At 42.6% G+C, this 14860-nt stretch overlaps 1 protein-coding gene across 1 annotated transcript in view; it reads left to right on the top strand.

Annotated features, from left to right (window-relative positions):
- The first annotated feature begins 207 nt into the window (after window positions 1-207).
- The window catches only part of MTMR7 (myotubularin related protein 7), a 117129-nt gene continuing 102476 nt past the window's right edge, over window positions 208-14860 (top strand). Inside the window, exons 1-2 of the mRNA XM_082262025.1 lie at window positions 208-408; window positions 12486-12608. Of these exons, the coding sequence (XP_082118151.1) occupies window positions 385-408; window positions 12486-12608 (147 nt within the window). The 5' untranslated portion in view covers window positions 208-384. The remainder of the gene's footprint in view (window positions 409-12485; window positions 12609-14860) is intronic.

The raw sequence follows: 14860 nt of genomic DNA on the forward strand, positions 1-14860 counted from the left end.
TATTTTTTTTTATTACATGAAAATGGAAAAATCCCAATGATGACGTCAGTAGTGATCATTGTAAATAACAATATTAGGAATCCAGCTGGTGACAGATGATGAGTGTTGGATTGGCCAGGATCACATATGTGGAAGTTGGAATGTTTCCCGGAGAGTGCATGCGTTGTACTGTGCTGTGCTGTACACGTATAGCGGGGAAGGCTGCTGGGAGATGTCCGCTCTGTATCGCTCACACAGGCCGTAGCAGCATCTCTCTCCTATAGGACAGCGGTGACCGCCCATCCTCCTCCGTGCTGGGAGCACCTGTGGGGGAGGAGCCAATCACTGACACATTCTCCGAGCCTAAACCAATGGCCTCCAGCATCGCCCAGGACTGAGCACAACATGGAGCACATCAGGCTGCCGAAGGTTAGTGCGACAGAGGTGATGTGAGGATGGGGAGGAGGACATCCCTTCCCCGGAGCATGCATGCTGTGCCCAGCCTGCTTATCCCTCCATCCATCATCATTCCATCCATCCTCATTCCCCTTGTTTATCTGCTTCTCCCTTCCTGTTAGTCCTAGATCAGCCCAGCACCATCCAGCTCCATATCACACAACAGAGTGATATCAGTGCTGATGGTGACAGTGAGGGTTCCCATCCATTATAGAATGCATAGCCCAGAGATGGAGGCCTGGCTGTCTAATCTGAGATTAGGATGATGTGCTTAGTGCTGCTACTCTTCATGGCTTTCCATTACATTACTGATGATGGCTTGTGTATGGCCTCCCTCCCCCCCTCCTATATGTCTGTTCCTCATACAACCCATCCCTCTTGTCTTTGGGGAAGTACATTGACCGTCATATCCATTATTCATCCCATACGCAGTAATATCTATCCGACCTCTCCATATCCATCCCATACTCAGTCCTATCCATCCGACATCTCCATATCCATCCCATACTACATCCAATCCATCCGACATCTCCATATCCATCCCATACACAGTCATATCCGTCCGACATCTCCATATCCATCCCATACTCAGTCCTATCCATCCGACATCTCCATATCCATCCCATACACAGTCATATCCGTCCGACATCTCCATATCCATCCCATACTCAGTCCTATCCATCCGACATCTCCATATCCATCCCATACACAGTCCTATCCATCCGACATCTCCATATCCATCCCATACTACATCCAATCCATCCGACATCTCCATATCCATCCCATACTCAGTCCTATCCATCCGACATCTCCATATCCATCCCATACTCAGTCCTATCCATCCGACATCTCCATATCCATCCCATACTCAGTCCTATCCATCCGACATCTCCATATCCATCCCATACTCAGTCATATCCATCTGACATCTCCATATCCATCCCATACACAGTCATATCCATCCGACATCTCCATATCCATCCCATACACAGTCATATCCATCTGACATCTCCATATCCATCCCATACACAGTCCTATCCATCCGACATCTCCATATCCATCCCATACACAGTCATATCCATCCGACATCTCCATATCCATCCCATACTCAGTCCTATCCATCCGACATCTCCATATCCATCCCATACACAGTCATATCCGTCCGACATCTCCATATCCATCCCATACTCAGTCATATCCATCCGACATCTCCATATCCATCCCATACACAGTCATATCCGTCCGACCTCTCCATATCCATCCCATACTCAGTCCTATCCATCCGACATCTCCATATCCATCCCATACGCAGTAATATCTATCCGACCTCTCCATATCCATCCCATACTCAGTCCAATCCATCCGACATCTCCATATCCATCCCATACACAGTAATATCTATCCGACATCTCCATATCCATCCCATACTACATCCAATCCATCCGACATCTCCATATCCATCCCATACACAGTCCTATCCATCCGACATCTCCATATCCATCCCATACTACATCCAATCCATCCGACATCTCCATATCCATCCCATACTCAGTCCTATCCATCCGACATCTCCATATCCATCCCATACTCAGTCATATCCGTCCGACATCTCCATATCCATCCCATACACAGTCATATCCGTCCGACATCTCCATATCCATCCCATACTCAGTCCTATCCATCCGACATCTCCATATCCATCCCATACTCAGTCATATCCATCTGACATCTCCATATCCATCCCATACACAGTCATATCCATCCGACATCTCCATATCCATCCCATACACAGTCCTATCCATCTGACATCTCCATATCCATCCCATACACAGTCCTATCCATCTGACATCTCCATATCCATCCCATACACAGTCCTATCCATCCGACATCTCCATATCCATCCCATACACAGTCCTATCCATCCGACATCTCCATATCCATCCCATACACAGTCCTATCCATCCGACATCTCCATATCCATCCCATACTCAGTCCTATCCATCCGACATCTCCATATCCATCCCATACTCAGTCATATCCATCCGACATCTCCATATCCATCCCATACTCAGTAATATCCATCCGACATCTCCATATCCATCCCATACACAGTCCTATCCATCCGACATCTCCATATCCATCCCATACACAGTCCAATCCATCCGACATCTCCATATCCATCCCATACACAGTAATATCTATCCGACATCTCCATATCCATCCCATACTCAGTCATATCCATCCGACATCTCCATATCCATCCCATACTCAGTCCTATCCATCCGACATCTCCATATCCATCCCATACTCAGTAATATCTATCCGACATCTCCATATCCATCCCATATACAGTCCTATCCATCCGACATCTCCATATCCATCCCATACTCAGTCCTATCCATCCGACATCTCCATATCCATCCCATACTCAGTAATATCTATCCGACATCTCCATATCCATCCCATATACAGTCCTATCCATCTGACATCTCCATATCCATCCCATACACAGTCATATCCATCCGACATCTCCATATCCATCCCATACACAGTCATATCCATCCAACATCTCCATATCCATCCCATACTCAGTCATATCCATCCAACATCTCCATATCCATCCCATACTCAGTCATATCCATCCAACATCTCCATATCCATCCCATACTCAGTCATATCCATCCAACATCTCCATATCCATCCCATACTCAGTCATATCCATCCAACATCTCCATATCCATCCCATACTCAGTAATATCCATCCGACATCTCCATATCCATCCCATACTACATCCAATCCATCCGACATCTCCATATCCATCCCATACACAGTAATATCCATCCGACATCTCCATATCCATCCCATACTACATCCAATCCATCCGACATCTCCATATCCATCCCATACTCAGTCATATCCATCCGACATCTCCATATCCATCCCATACACAGTCCAATCCATCCGACATCTCCATATCCATCCCATACACAGTAATATCTATCCGACATCTCCATATCCATCCCATACTCAGTCATATCCATCCGACATCTCCATATCCATCCCATACTCAGTCCTATCCATCCGACATCTCCATATCCATCCCATACTCAGTAATATCTATCCGACATCTCCATATCCATCCCATATACAGTCCTATCCATCCGACATCTCCATATCCATCCCATACACAGTCATATCCATCCAACATCTCCATATCCATCCCATACTCAGTCATATCCATCCAACATCTCCATATCCATCCCATACTCAGTCATATCCATCCAACATCTCCATATCCATCCCATACTCAGTAATATCCATCCGACATCTCCATATCCATCCCATACTACATCCAATCCATCTGACATCTCCATATCCATCCCATACACAGTAATATCTATCCGACATCTCCATATCCATCCCATACTACATCCAATCCATCCGACATCTCCATATCCATCCCATACACAGTAATATCTATCCGACATCTCCATATCCATCCCATACTACATCCAATCCATCCGACATCTCCATATCCATCCCATACACAGTCATATCCATCTGACATCTCCATATCCATCCCATACACAGTCCTATCCATCCGACATCTCCATATCCATCCCATACACAGTCATATCCATCCAACATCTCCATATCCATCCCATACTCAGTCATATCCATCCGACATCTCCATATCCATCCCATACTCAGTAATATCCATCCGACATCTCCATATCCATCCCATATGCAATCATATCCATCCAACATCTCCATATCCATCCCATACTCAGTCATATCCATCCAACATCTCCATATCCATCCCATACACAGTCCTATCCATCCAACATCTCCATATCCATCCCATACACAGTCCAATCCATCCGACATCTCCATATCCATCCCATACACAGTCATATCCATCCAACATCTCCATATCCATCCCATACTCAGTCATATCCATCTGACATCTCCATATCCATCCCATACTCAGTAATATCTATCCGACATCTCCATATCCATCCCATACACAGTCCTATCCATCCGACATCTCCATATCCATCCCATACACAGTCCAATCCATCCGACATCTCCATATCCATCCCATACACAGTCCTATCCGTCCGACATCTCCATATCCATCCCATACTCAGTCCTATCCGTCCGACATCTCCATATCCATCCCATACTCAGTCCTATCCATCCGACATCTCCATATCCATCCCATATGCAATCATATCCATCCGACATATCCATCCCATACACAGTCCTATCCATCCGACATCTCCATATCCATCCCACACTCCATCCAATCAATCTGACATCTCCATATCCATCCCACACTCCATCCAATCAATCCGACATCTCCATATCCATCCCATACTCAGTCATATCCATCCGACCTCTCCATATCCATCCCATACTCAGTCCTATCCATCCGACATCTCCATATTCTTTCCATACACAGTCATATCCCTCCGACCTCCGACCTCTCCATATCCATCCCATACATCTTATACATAGTTATATTTATGTGACATCCCCATATCCACTATACATCCCATCCACAGCCATATTCATATAATATTTCCATATCTATCCCATACACAGTCATATCCATCCGACATCTCCATATCCATCATAAATCCATTCTTCATATGGGTTCATGCACACAGGGCTTAAAGTGATTGTAAAGTCTTGTTTTTTTTTTTTTTCTATTAAAATAGCAAACATGTTTTACTTACCTGCTCTGTGTAATGGTTTTGCATAGGGCAGCCCAAATCCTCCTCTTCTCGGGTCTCTCTTCTGTTCTCCTGGCCCCTCCCTCCTGTTGAGTGCCACCACCGCAAACAGCTTGCTATGGGGACACCCGAGCGCAGCTCTGTGTATCCATTCAGACACAGAACTGCCATTCAGCCCTGACCCCTCTGTCTCCTAATTGTCTAACTGAGTTTGATTGACAGTTGCGGGAACCAATGGCACTGCTGCTGTGTCAGTCAATCAGGAGAGAGAGAGTCCCGGAGGGCTGTGACACTCGTGGACATTGCTGGCTCGAGAGGGGGCTCAGGTAAGTGTTATTGGGGCTGATTGCTGCACACAAAAGGTTTTTTTTATCCTAATGCATCAAGGTAAAAAAAACCTTCTGAATTTACAACCCTTTTAAAAAATGCCTTTTACAGGCTTTTGACTTTTTTTTTTTCTTCCCCAAAAATTTGACTTTTCAGCTTGTAAAAGCACCTCTGTTAGCCTATGTATCAATGTACTGTACACACGGGCATATACAAGCGTATTAGAAGAGGAGAGTTTACAGGGTGAAAAAAAACAAAAAAAACAATCACCATTGTGTTCACGAGAGGAGCTTTTGAGCAGAAAAAATGCGAAACACACTTAAATCCAGACGCGTTTTGGAGCATAAGCGCGGTAATGCATTCTAATGGCCAAAATAATATTCTGAACGTGCAAAACACAGTTTTAAGCGCATTTTTTTTTAAGCTGCTTTTTCCTGGCAGGAGTGCAAGGCATTCAGGGAAAAAATAAAATGCCAAGTGTGAATGAGCCCTATCCATATGACATTCCACAGTCATGTCTAGATGTATGGCAGCATACACGTATGGAGATATAAGCAGAGGTTGTCTGTAGAATGGTACGTGTTTTCTCCTCTTCTCTAATTCATAGTGTCCTCATTGTCTGGGGAAGTGATGGGCAGAGTACCGGAGGATGATCTGAAGGAGATGATGCTGTAATGAGGTTACATATAAGTGGTAGCTAATGGGACACCGATCCTTTCCAGAGAAAGCAAAAATCATTCTTTTAAGTAGCCAGTATACTGGAGCAATGTTTCTGTATTTTCTGAATAGAATGGAACATGCATTTCCATTCTGCCCTTATGACCTTCATTTTCTTAGGCCTGTATACTGGACTTAAAATCATTTGTAAAGGAAAAACTTTTATTACAAAAAAATGTTGTACTTACCTGCTCTGTGCAGTGATTTTGCACAGAGCAGCCCCGATCCTCCTCTTCTTGGGTCCCCCACTGGTGTTTTTTGCCCCTCCCCATGCTCATAAGACACAGAGAGCATGGCTCAACCTCCCTCCCACCTTACTGGCTGTGATTAACAGAAGCAGGAGCCAATGGTTCCTGCCTCTCAGACAATCAAGAAGATGAGATCTGGGAGAGCCTCGGCTCTTGTGCACATCGCTGGATCGAGATCGGGCTTAGGTAAGTATTGGGGGGGGGGAGGGGGGCTGAGGGGGTGCTGCACACTGAGGCTGGGTTCACACATGTGAATTGGATGCGGGTTTCCCCTGCATCCAATTCGCATGACATGCGTGTGTGACTGGCTCTCATTGGAGTATGTGTGGAAAAATAATCAGCGTGATCAAAACAAAAATATACTTTTAACAATTTTAAGTGCTAGAACACAAAAACACAAGAAAATAAAACAACATAAACCCAACATAATAAAACAATACTATAGTAAAATATACAAGTGTAGCGCTGTCAAGCTGTCAAAAAGTGAAAAACATATAAATGACAAAAAACAACTGGCATTAAATCAGGTGTGTGATAATCAAACAATATAAATTTCAAAGTCCCATTCAAGAAAACCCACCGCAGGGCAACTGTAGTGCTATAAATTGCTTGTATCCAGGCGTGTTCGGTGCCCACCACCTTCTGCCAAAATTTCTGCTCACCTCCAATAAATGACCCCACCACAAAGCTAAACCAACCTTCATGTATCAAACATCAGGAGCGGTTCGGCAACGGTGTTGCTTCTGTGGATAACCAACAAGATGGCGACCTCCAAACTTCCGGGTGTGACGCAATGCCGTTCGGCTAGTTCCTCTCGACGCGTTTCATCATTACGATGTCTTCAATTTGGTCTTAGCGGTCCCTTAACCGCTTACTGCTGTATCCCCGCCATCCTCTGGTAAGAGTCAGTGTGTGGTGGCTGGGATTTCACATCATTTCGTTTCATACACAAGTGGGTGATAATGTGCTCACCCTCCTACCTGCACTTCTTGTGATATTAAATATAGACTATATTTATACCATATAGTATTAGATTTTAACACTAGCGCTGCTCTACGTATATTTATTTTGAACCTTCCAGTGCTTGCTGCTGTTTTCTATAAAGGGCGCTGGGTGCTGTACATTTATTTTATGGATAGAAACATATCTTAGTAATTCTGGGGTGACCTAATAAATCTATTTTTTTTTTCTCTTCTGCTTCCTACATATCGGAATGAATAAGAATAAATATAAAACCATTCCTACAAGAAAACACTAATTGTCAAATCCTATTCATCCACGGATGAGATAAACTCACACTATTATCTTGTTATAGGAAACATTGATACAAGATAAAAATGAAAAAAACATATAAAAATGTATTTATTCAGTGAGCACGTCATTTCCAGCCAGACGATGTTCTGAGTGCTATACGCAATAATGCGGAAGTGCCTTGTCTAGTACACCCAGCCGGAAGGAAATGGGGTGATACGGCGTGACACATTTATGGGAGTGACTACGAGGCCCTGTCCATCTATACTATCAAATTAGGACAGTTCATACAAGAGTTAAGGTCCATTACATAGACTACTATATAAGGGTGTGTTTGTCAACTGCTCCCTAACCTGCTAAGGAAGCTCATGATCTGGGCGTAACGCGTACGGGTGGGAGCAGTCGTTGTCCTTGATGCCATTTCACCAAATCTGTATCAGTGTGGTCAGCTGATGATATGTGCATTGTACTTCTTCCTTGTGTGTGTTTTTATCCCATTTTCTATTAATATATTCATTTGTTATAGTGAGCACTATGGTTTCTCCATTTCTGTTTTTATAATATATTCAACGTCACTCGAGAATATGAGATGGAGGACTAGGGATTCAGGGGTGCCACCAGAGGATATGTTCCAGTATTATCCAGTAACATCTTAAGTGGAGGACATGAAGGTTGCTTTTTTGGGGGTCATTTAGTGGAGGTGAGCAGGAATTTTGGCAGAAGGTGGTGGGCACCAAACCCCATTTGGATATGAGCAATTTATAGCACTACAGTTGCACTGCGGTGGATTTTCTTGAATGGGACTTTGATGTTTATATTGTTTGAATATACCACACATGATTTAATACAAGTTGTTTTTTGTCATTTATATGTTTTTCACTTATTGACAGTGCTAAACTTAGATGTTTTACTATAGTATGGCTCTCAATAGAGCCTGTTCACACAGGGGGGCGACCACAGAGCGGATTGCAAAAGGGTCCTGTGCGTGTTTGGGTCCAGTTCAAGTGCGAATTCAGGCAAAAATTCGGACCTGAATTGTACCTGAACCGGTGAACAGATACGCACCGGACCCCGAACATGAACCCGCTGAAGACAGACTGAAGATTTTTTTCTTTTTTCTTTTCATGCATAGACCTTCAGCCTTTGCAACCACTTTAATAGAGTGTACAGTCTACCAGTTGTTATGGTTTAATTTAAAGCTGAACTCTAGGTGGACATTAAACTGAATGCAGATATACACCAATCAGCCATAACTTTATGATCACTGACAGGTTAAGTGAATAACATTGATTATTATGTTACAATGGCATCTGAAAGTCGGTGGGATATATGCGGCAGCAACAAAACATGAAGCCTCTGAAGTTGATGTGTGGAAAGCAGAAAGATTTGGCATTGCAGTTCGTTCTATATGGTGTTGTGTAGCTGAAGACCGGTCAGCATGTTGACCCATGTCCACAGCCAAAAGTGCCTACAATGGGCATGTGAACATCAGAACTAGCCTGCAGAGCAATGGTCTGATGAATCACTATTTCTTTTACATCATGTGGCTAGCCGGGTGTGTGTTGCTTACCAGGGGAAGAAATGGCACCACCATGCAGTAAGGGAAGAAGGCAGGCCGGCAGAGGCAGTGTGATGCTTTGGTCAATGTTCTGCTGGTAAACATGGGCCCTGCTATTCATGTGGATGTTACTTAACACCTATCTCCTACCTAAACATTGTGGCAGTGACCTCTTTTAGCAGGATAATGCACCCTGTCACACTGCAAAAAATTCTTCAAGAATGGTTTGAGGAACGAAATGATGAGTTTGAGCTGTTGACTTGGCCTCCAAATTCTCCAGATCTTAGTCTAGTTAAGAATTTGTAGGATATGCTGGAAAAACAAGTCTGATCTTTGGAGGCCTCATCTCGCGATTTACACTTAAAGCAGCATAACTTTAAAGCAGCATTTTAAACAAAAAAACAAGTATATTGTAGCTCACCAATTTTATTTATTTATTTTTTTAAAATCAATTAATGTTAACGCTTGTGATATAACATATAAATACATGAAAACAAAAAAAAAATATTGACAGATTACAACAAGCTCTAAGTTTATATCCAGCTAAAGTACAGATGATTATAAGCTACAGAATCTGTCTTGCATTAAATAGAGATTAGCAATTCTTCAATGTGATGGCTGCATTAGTTTCCATTTTTAAGCTTGCTTTCCTCTATTTCCATCTGGTGATCTGGCCAGTATGTCTGTTTTTCAAGAGCACAAGCTCTCTTCCAGATGTATCAATTTACTGGCAGGGGTGCTTACAATGATCAGCTTTTATTTGTGTAAAACCTATCCTAAAAGGAAAAAACGGTTTGCTGTAAGTGATTTATAAAGTGTGAACTGGAATTCTGGAATTCGGTGTATTTAAATCTGCTAATACAGCTATCCCCCCCCCCCTTCCAAACGGACAGTGCTGATGCCTACTTTTCCCCCTGTGATCCTTCATTCAGAGTTGGGTTACTCTATACAGTAGGCCTGTTACTTGCCAGATCACCAGTAATGATTGGTAAGGTGCAATATATTAGATTTTTGGATTTAATACCACCTAAGGCCCCTTTCACATGAAGGGTCCTATAAGGTCCGTCTGTCAGTGTTTCAGGCTGGCCTGATAGGACAGTCCATTCACCCCTAGGGATTCGTTCTCCTCCGTCTAGGTGGATTGGATCAACGCATTCAACTTAGCATTGGCCTGCTGAAATATGCAAGGCCTTCCCTGAAAGCGACATTGGATGGGGGCATATGCTGCTCTAAAATCTGGATGTACCAGATGTACCATTGATGCTGCCTTTCCAGATGTGCAATCTGTCCATTCCAGATGTACTATTGCACCCCCGTATTATCAGAGATGCAGGCTTTTGAACTGAGCACTGATGTGGTGCTCATGGTTGCCATAAATGTCAAATTTTGATTCCTCTGACCACAGAACAGTTTTCCACTTTGCAACAGACCATTTTAAATGAGCTTTGGCCCAGAGAAGATTGCAATGTTTCTGGATCATATTCAGATATGACTTCTTCTTTGCACTAGCTTTACCTAGTGTTTTTTTTTTTTTTTATATATTATATGTTGTGTAAATGGGAATATATAACAAACATATACTGAGGTTTTCTCAAATTTGCATTTAAAAGTGGAAATACACTTTAAAGTGCCCCTTCTTAAAAATGAAGTAATAAAATCTATGTAACATGTAAGTGTAGCACTGCCCCCTTGAGGACTGCTGGATATTACACTTTCGGGTCCCCCTGGGTTACCGTTAGCAGCACTGGCATTCACAATTTAACACTTCTTGGCTCAGTCAATGATCAGTCCAGGGGTTTTTAGTTGTTTTTGGTGTTTTATTTTAAATAGGAATGGGAGAAGGGAATAGTGGGATACTATGCACAACGTTGGGAGGACATCTATCTGTAGATACAGCTAGGCTGTTGATCCACCTTGCCACTTAGGTGGATTTAGGTTTAAGTCTCTTTCCAGATGACTTGATGAACTACTGTTATCTTCAGGACACTCTCCTAGTATCCTCTCTTGAGCACTAACACCCGTCCACTGACTATCCTACTCCGGGGTGGCCCCTCAGGTCAGGCCCTTTGACACGATCTCCTGTACTCATGATACAATACTGTTTTTCTAGGGTCTCCAGTGTCTCCCTTTCAGTCAGCTTCCTGGACCTCTGGGTTCCGCTCCATTCCTCTGGCCCTCAGGATGACCTCCTGATGCCACGTGCCACTGCTGCAGAGGAGGAGGCAGCCGTCTCTCTCTCTCTCTCTCCGGGACTCTGCTCACCAGCCAAAGACCTCACAGCACATGTGCTCCTGGCTTTTATACAGTATCCCAGAATGCACCTGAGACAGCCAGTCTCTGCCAATCACCAGGACTGTAACAAAGCCTATGTATCCATTGGTCAGGTTTCCTTCCACTTTCCAACATGCCTCCCTATTGAACCAGTGTGAAACGCTCTCTAGACCCAATGAATCACATACTGAGCACAGTGAGCAGATCTAACTCACAGATCCTGCTCTCTGCTAGGCAGAAAGCAATATATATTTTCCTGCTGCTCCTCTAATAGGCAGACAGAGCCAAAATCTATACTCTCTCTCTCTAGCACCTACCTAGGAGGGTGCTACTGAAGGGAAATACATCATGTTCTACATCCACTTCAGGAAGGGGACAATTTACCAGGTTTGGAGCAACAATGGGGACTGTGAGAAAAGGCATTTGTCTTTTTATTGGGCACATGGCTTTTACTATTTGGTTTATTCTTACCACGTTTATCTTGAGTGTGAGTAATTGCATGTGCGTGCTGAAGATATTGGATTGTGAGCTCCTTTGGGATAAGAACCGTTCTAAATATATCTACTGTATATACTCTGAGAAAAATAAAAATATATAAATATGGTGGGGAAATCTATGGTTAGTGTTTAGGTCCTGTTGTAATACGAGCATTAAAGGTCTAGAGATCAGAAGTGATTGATAAAATTTCTCCAAGGCTAAAGAGGATTTGCTGTTTATAAGAGGAGAAATTAGTGTGCAAAGTGATGAAACTAGAATTGTTCATTCTGACTGCAGTAAACCTGAAATGCATTGGTTTTATGAACTGTTTCATTTTACCATCAACATTGTTGTTTATTAGACACAACCGATGTGCGTTTAATGGGTATCTTATGTCGGTATATGTCTATAAAACTGCATTTTCTTCATGAATATCTTTCCCTAAATGTTTTCTATTTAAGGTTGAAAACGTCCGTCTACTTGACCGGATATCTTCTAGAAAGGCAGCATTGGGTACATTATATCTCACAGCAACCCATGTCATTTTTGTTGAAAATATCTCAGAGACCCGCAAAGAAACTTGGGTATGTTCATACTACTTCACTGTTGTAGAAATAACCTGTAAATAAAGCTATAAACTAGTAGAAGTTTGGTTAAAAATTTTCGTTTTAAGAACATTTATTTGATTTTCCTACCACAGAAAGGGTCAAATTTGGCATTTGTTTTTGACCGCAGTGGTGAGAACCTTTGAAAGAGTAGGATGGAAAGCTTGTCCCGAATGAATTTCTAACAGTTAATGCGGTTTTCGTTCAGTAAAGTCCAAAATTGAATGTTATACACCAGTCTTTCTCAACCTATCTACCCCAAAATAAACCCTTGAAATAATTTTTTAGATTTCAGGGAACACCTGGTTGAATTAGTCTTTTGGGGGTCATTGGGAAAATGCCCCTTACATTGGTGGTTGTAAGTGAAAAGAATGCCCCCCCCCCCCACCTTCCAGGGGTGGCTAAAACACACCCTTACAGTCATGCTGCTGGCTCCGCCAAGTGGTGCTGGTTTTGGAACCATTCCGCCTGCCGTATAGACAAATGATGGCGGCGGGGGGGCTCTCTCATTCTGGGACGACGTCATTCAAAGTGGGACCGTGCCGAAAGATGAAAATTGGCCTGGGCAGGAAGGGGGTGAAAGTGCCCAGTATTGAAGTTGTTAAGGCACTATCAGATGGAAGGGCAGTTAGCCACAGCTCGAGGAACCCCTAGCCAACCATGGAGGAACCCTAATTGAGAATGGCTGTTCTACACCGAAAAAAAAAACCCCTAGCCAACCATGGAGGAACCCTAATTGAGAATGGCTGTTCTACACCGGAAAAAAAAACCCTAGCCAACCATGGAGGAACCCTTATTGAGAATGGCTGTTCTACACCGAAAAAAAAAAATCGAAGTACTTTCCAACATTTGTGAAGCTGTCAAATGTACTGAGAATTTTCATACGAATGTTCTTTTTAAAATCTACTAGTGTATGGCCAACTTAAGTATGTTTGCCTTTAGGGGCAGTCAAGGGTTGGGCTATGTACATACTGATGTTCAAATGTTTTAAGAAAATGCTCCTTTGGTTCTTCAATATTCATACTTTTTATGCACATAAAATCAGGACTAGATTAGAAATTACCTTTATTTCACAGCCTGCCTCAGGGCGAGATTTGCAATATTGGAGCCTGTAGGGAGATAACTTGTCAGTCAAAGCAACAACCCTCTGCTATAATTGCCTCTTTTTTACAAATGGCACTTTGTTTTAGTGGTCCTAATCAATTTGAGACTATTCTGACTTTGTACAAATAACCTTAATAAGAGATGACTGAATTTGAAAAAAAATGTGTAGCCAATAACTATACAGAGAAAAGCTGCCTATAGACTTAGGTTGTCTTTGAAGGTTTCCCGTTAATTGGGTCATAGTGTATACATATATAGTTAGGCATATTTAACTGAACATGTTCTGTAATGTTGAAGTAGTACTAAATGGTAAAACAGGCCCTGGTTGGCAATGAACAGCCCAAGTGCACTTTGATATGATGCCCTGATGCGAGTCTAAGGCTGGCCATAGTCGATTTGAATATTGGGCTGGTTTGGCAGAGATTCGAACCATGTATGGGCAGGCTGAATGTACCAAATTGATCGATCAACTTGGGTACAACCAGTCTGCCTGAATTTACATGCAATAATCACTGTCAGTGTCTTCGCTCCGCGTGGGCGACTTGTGCCAATTAGGGAAATGGGACATATCTAGTATTTTCTATATAGTGTGTGTAATTGATCTGGCCAAAGGTGTTAGCCGTGTATATATTAGAACAGAATAGCAGGTCCCAGTAGTACAGATGATGGGAGATTATTTTACTACCCGTAGTTATCAGCAATGCATCTTTCTATCGCAAGCTCAAGATGAAGCTTGTTTTTGCTTTGACTGTTCATACAATTTAGTACGTACGGAGTAGTTTTATATTAGAACCTTTTGCGCTTTTCATGAGTTGTCCCATTTGTGAAGCATATATAGCAGTATTTTCACTCTTTCTTATTATGTTAACACTTGGATACAACTAAAGATATACTAATAAAGGCTGAAAGTGATGGTGAAAGGCAGAAATTGTAGGACTATTGGAAAACTACAATATGTTGGTGACTAAATCCATAGAATGTCAACTCTACTGTGTTATGAATATTATTTGCTTAAAGTGATTGTAAACCTCCAGACATGAAATCTGAACAAAAGCATATCCCTCTATAGCATGGGTGCCCAACCTTTTGGCTTCTCTGGGCCACATTGAGTGTAGAGAAATTTTCTC

Source organism: Pelophylax lessonae (assembly GCF_965119305.1).
Source record: "Pelophylax lessonae genome assembly, chromosome: 1".
In the NCBI taxonomy this organism is placed as follows: domain Eukaryota; kingdom Metazoa; phylum Chordata; class Amphibia; order Anura; family Ranidae; genus Pelophylax; species Pelophylax lessonae.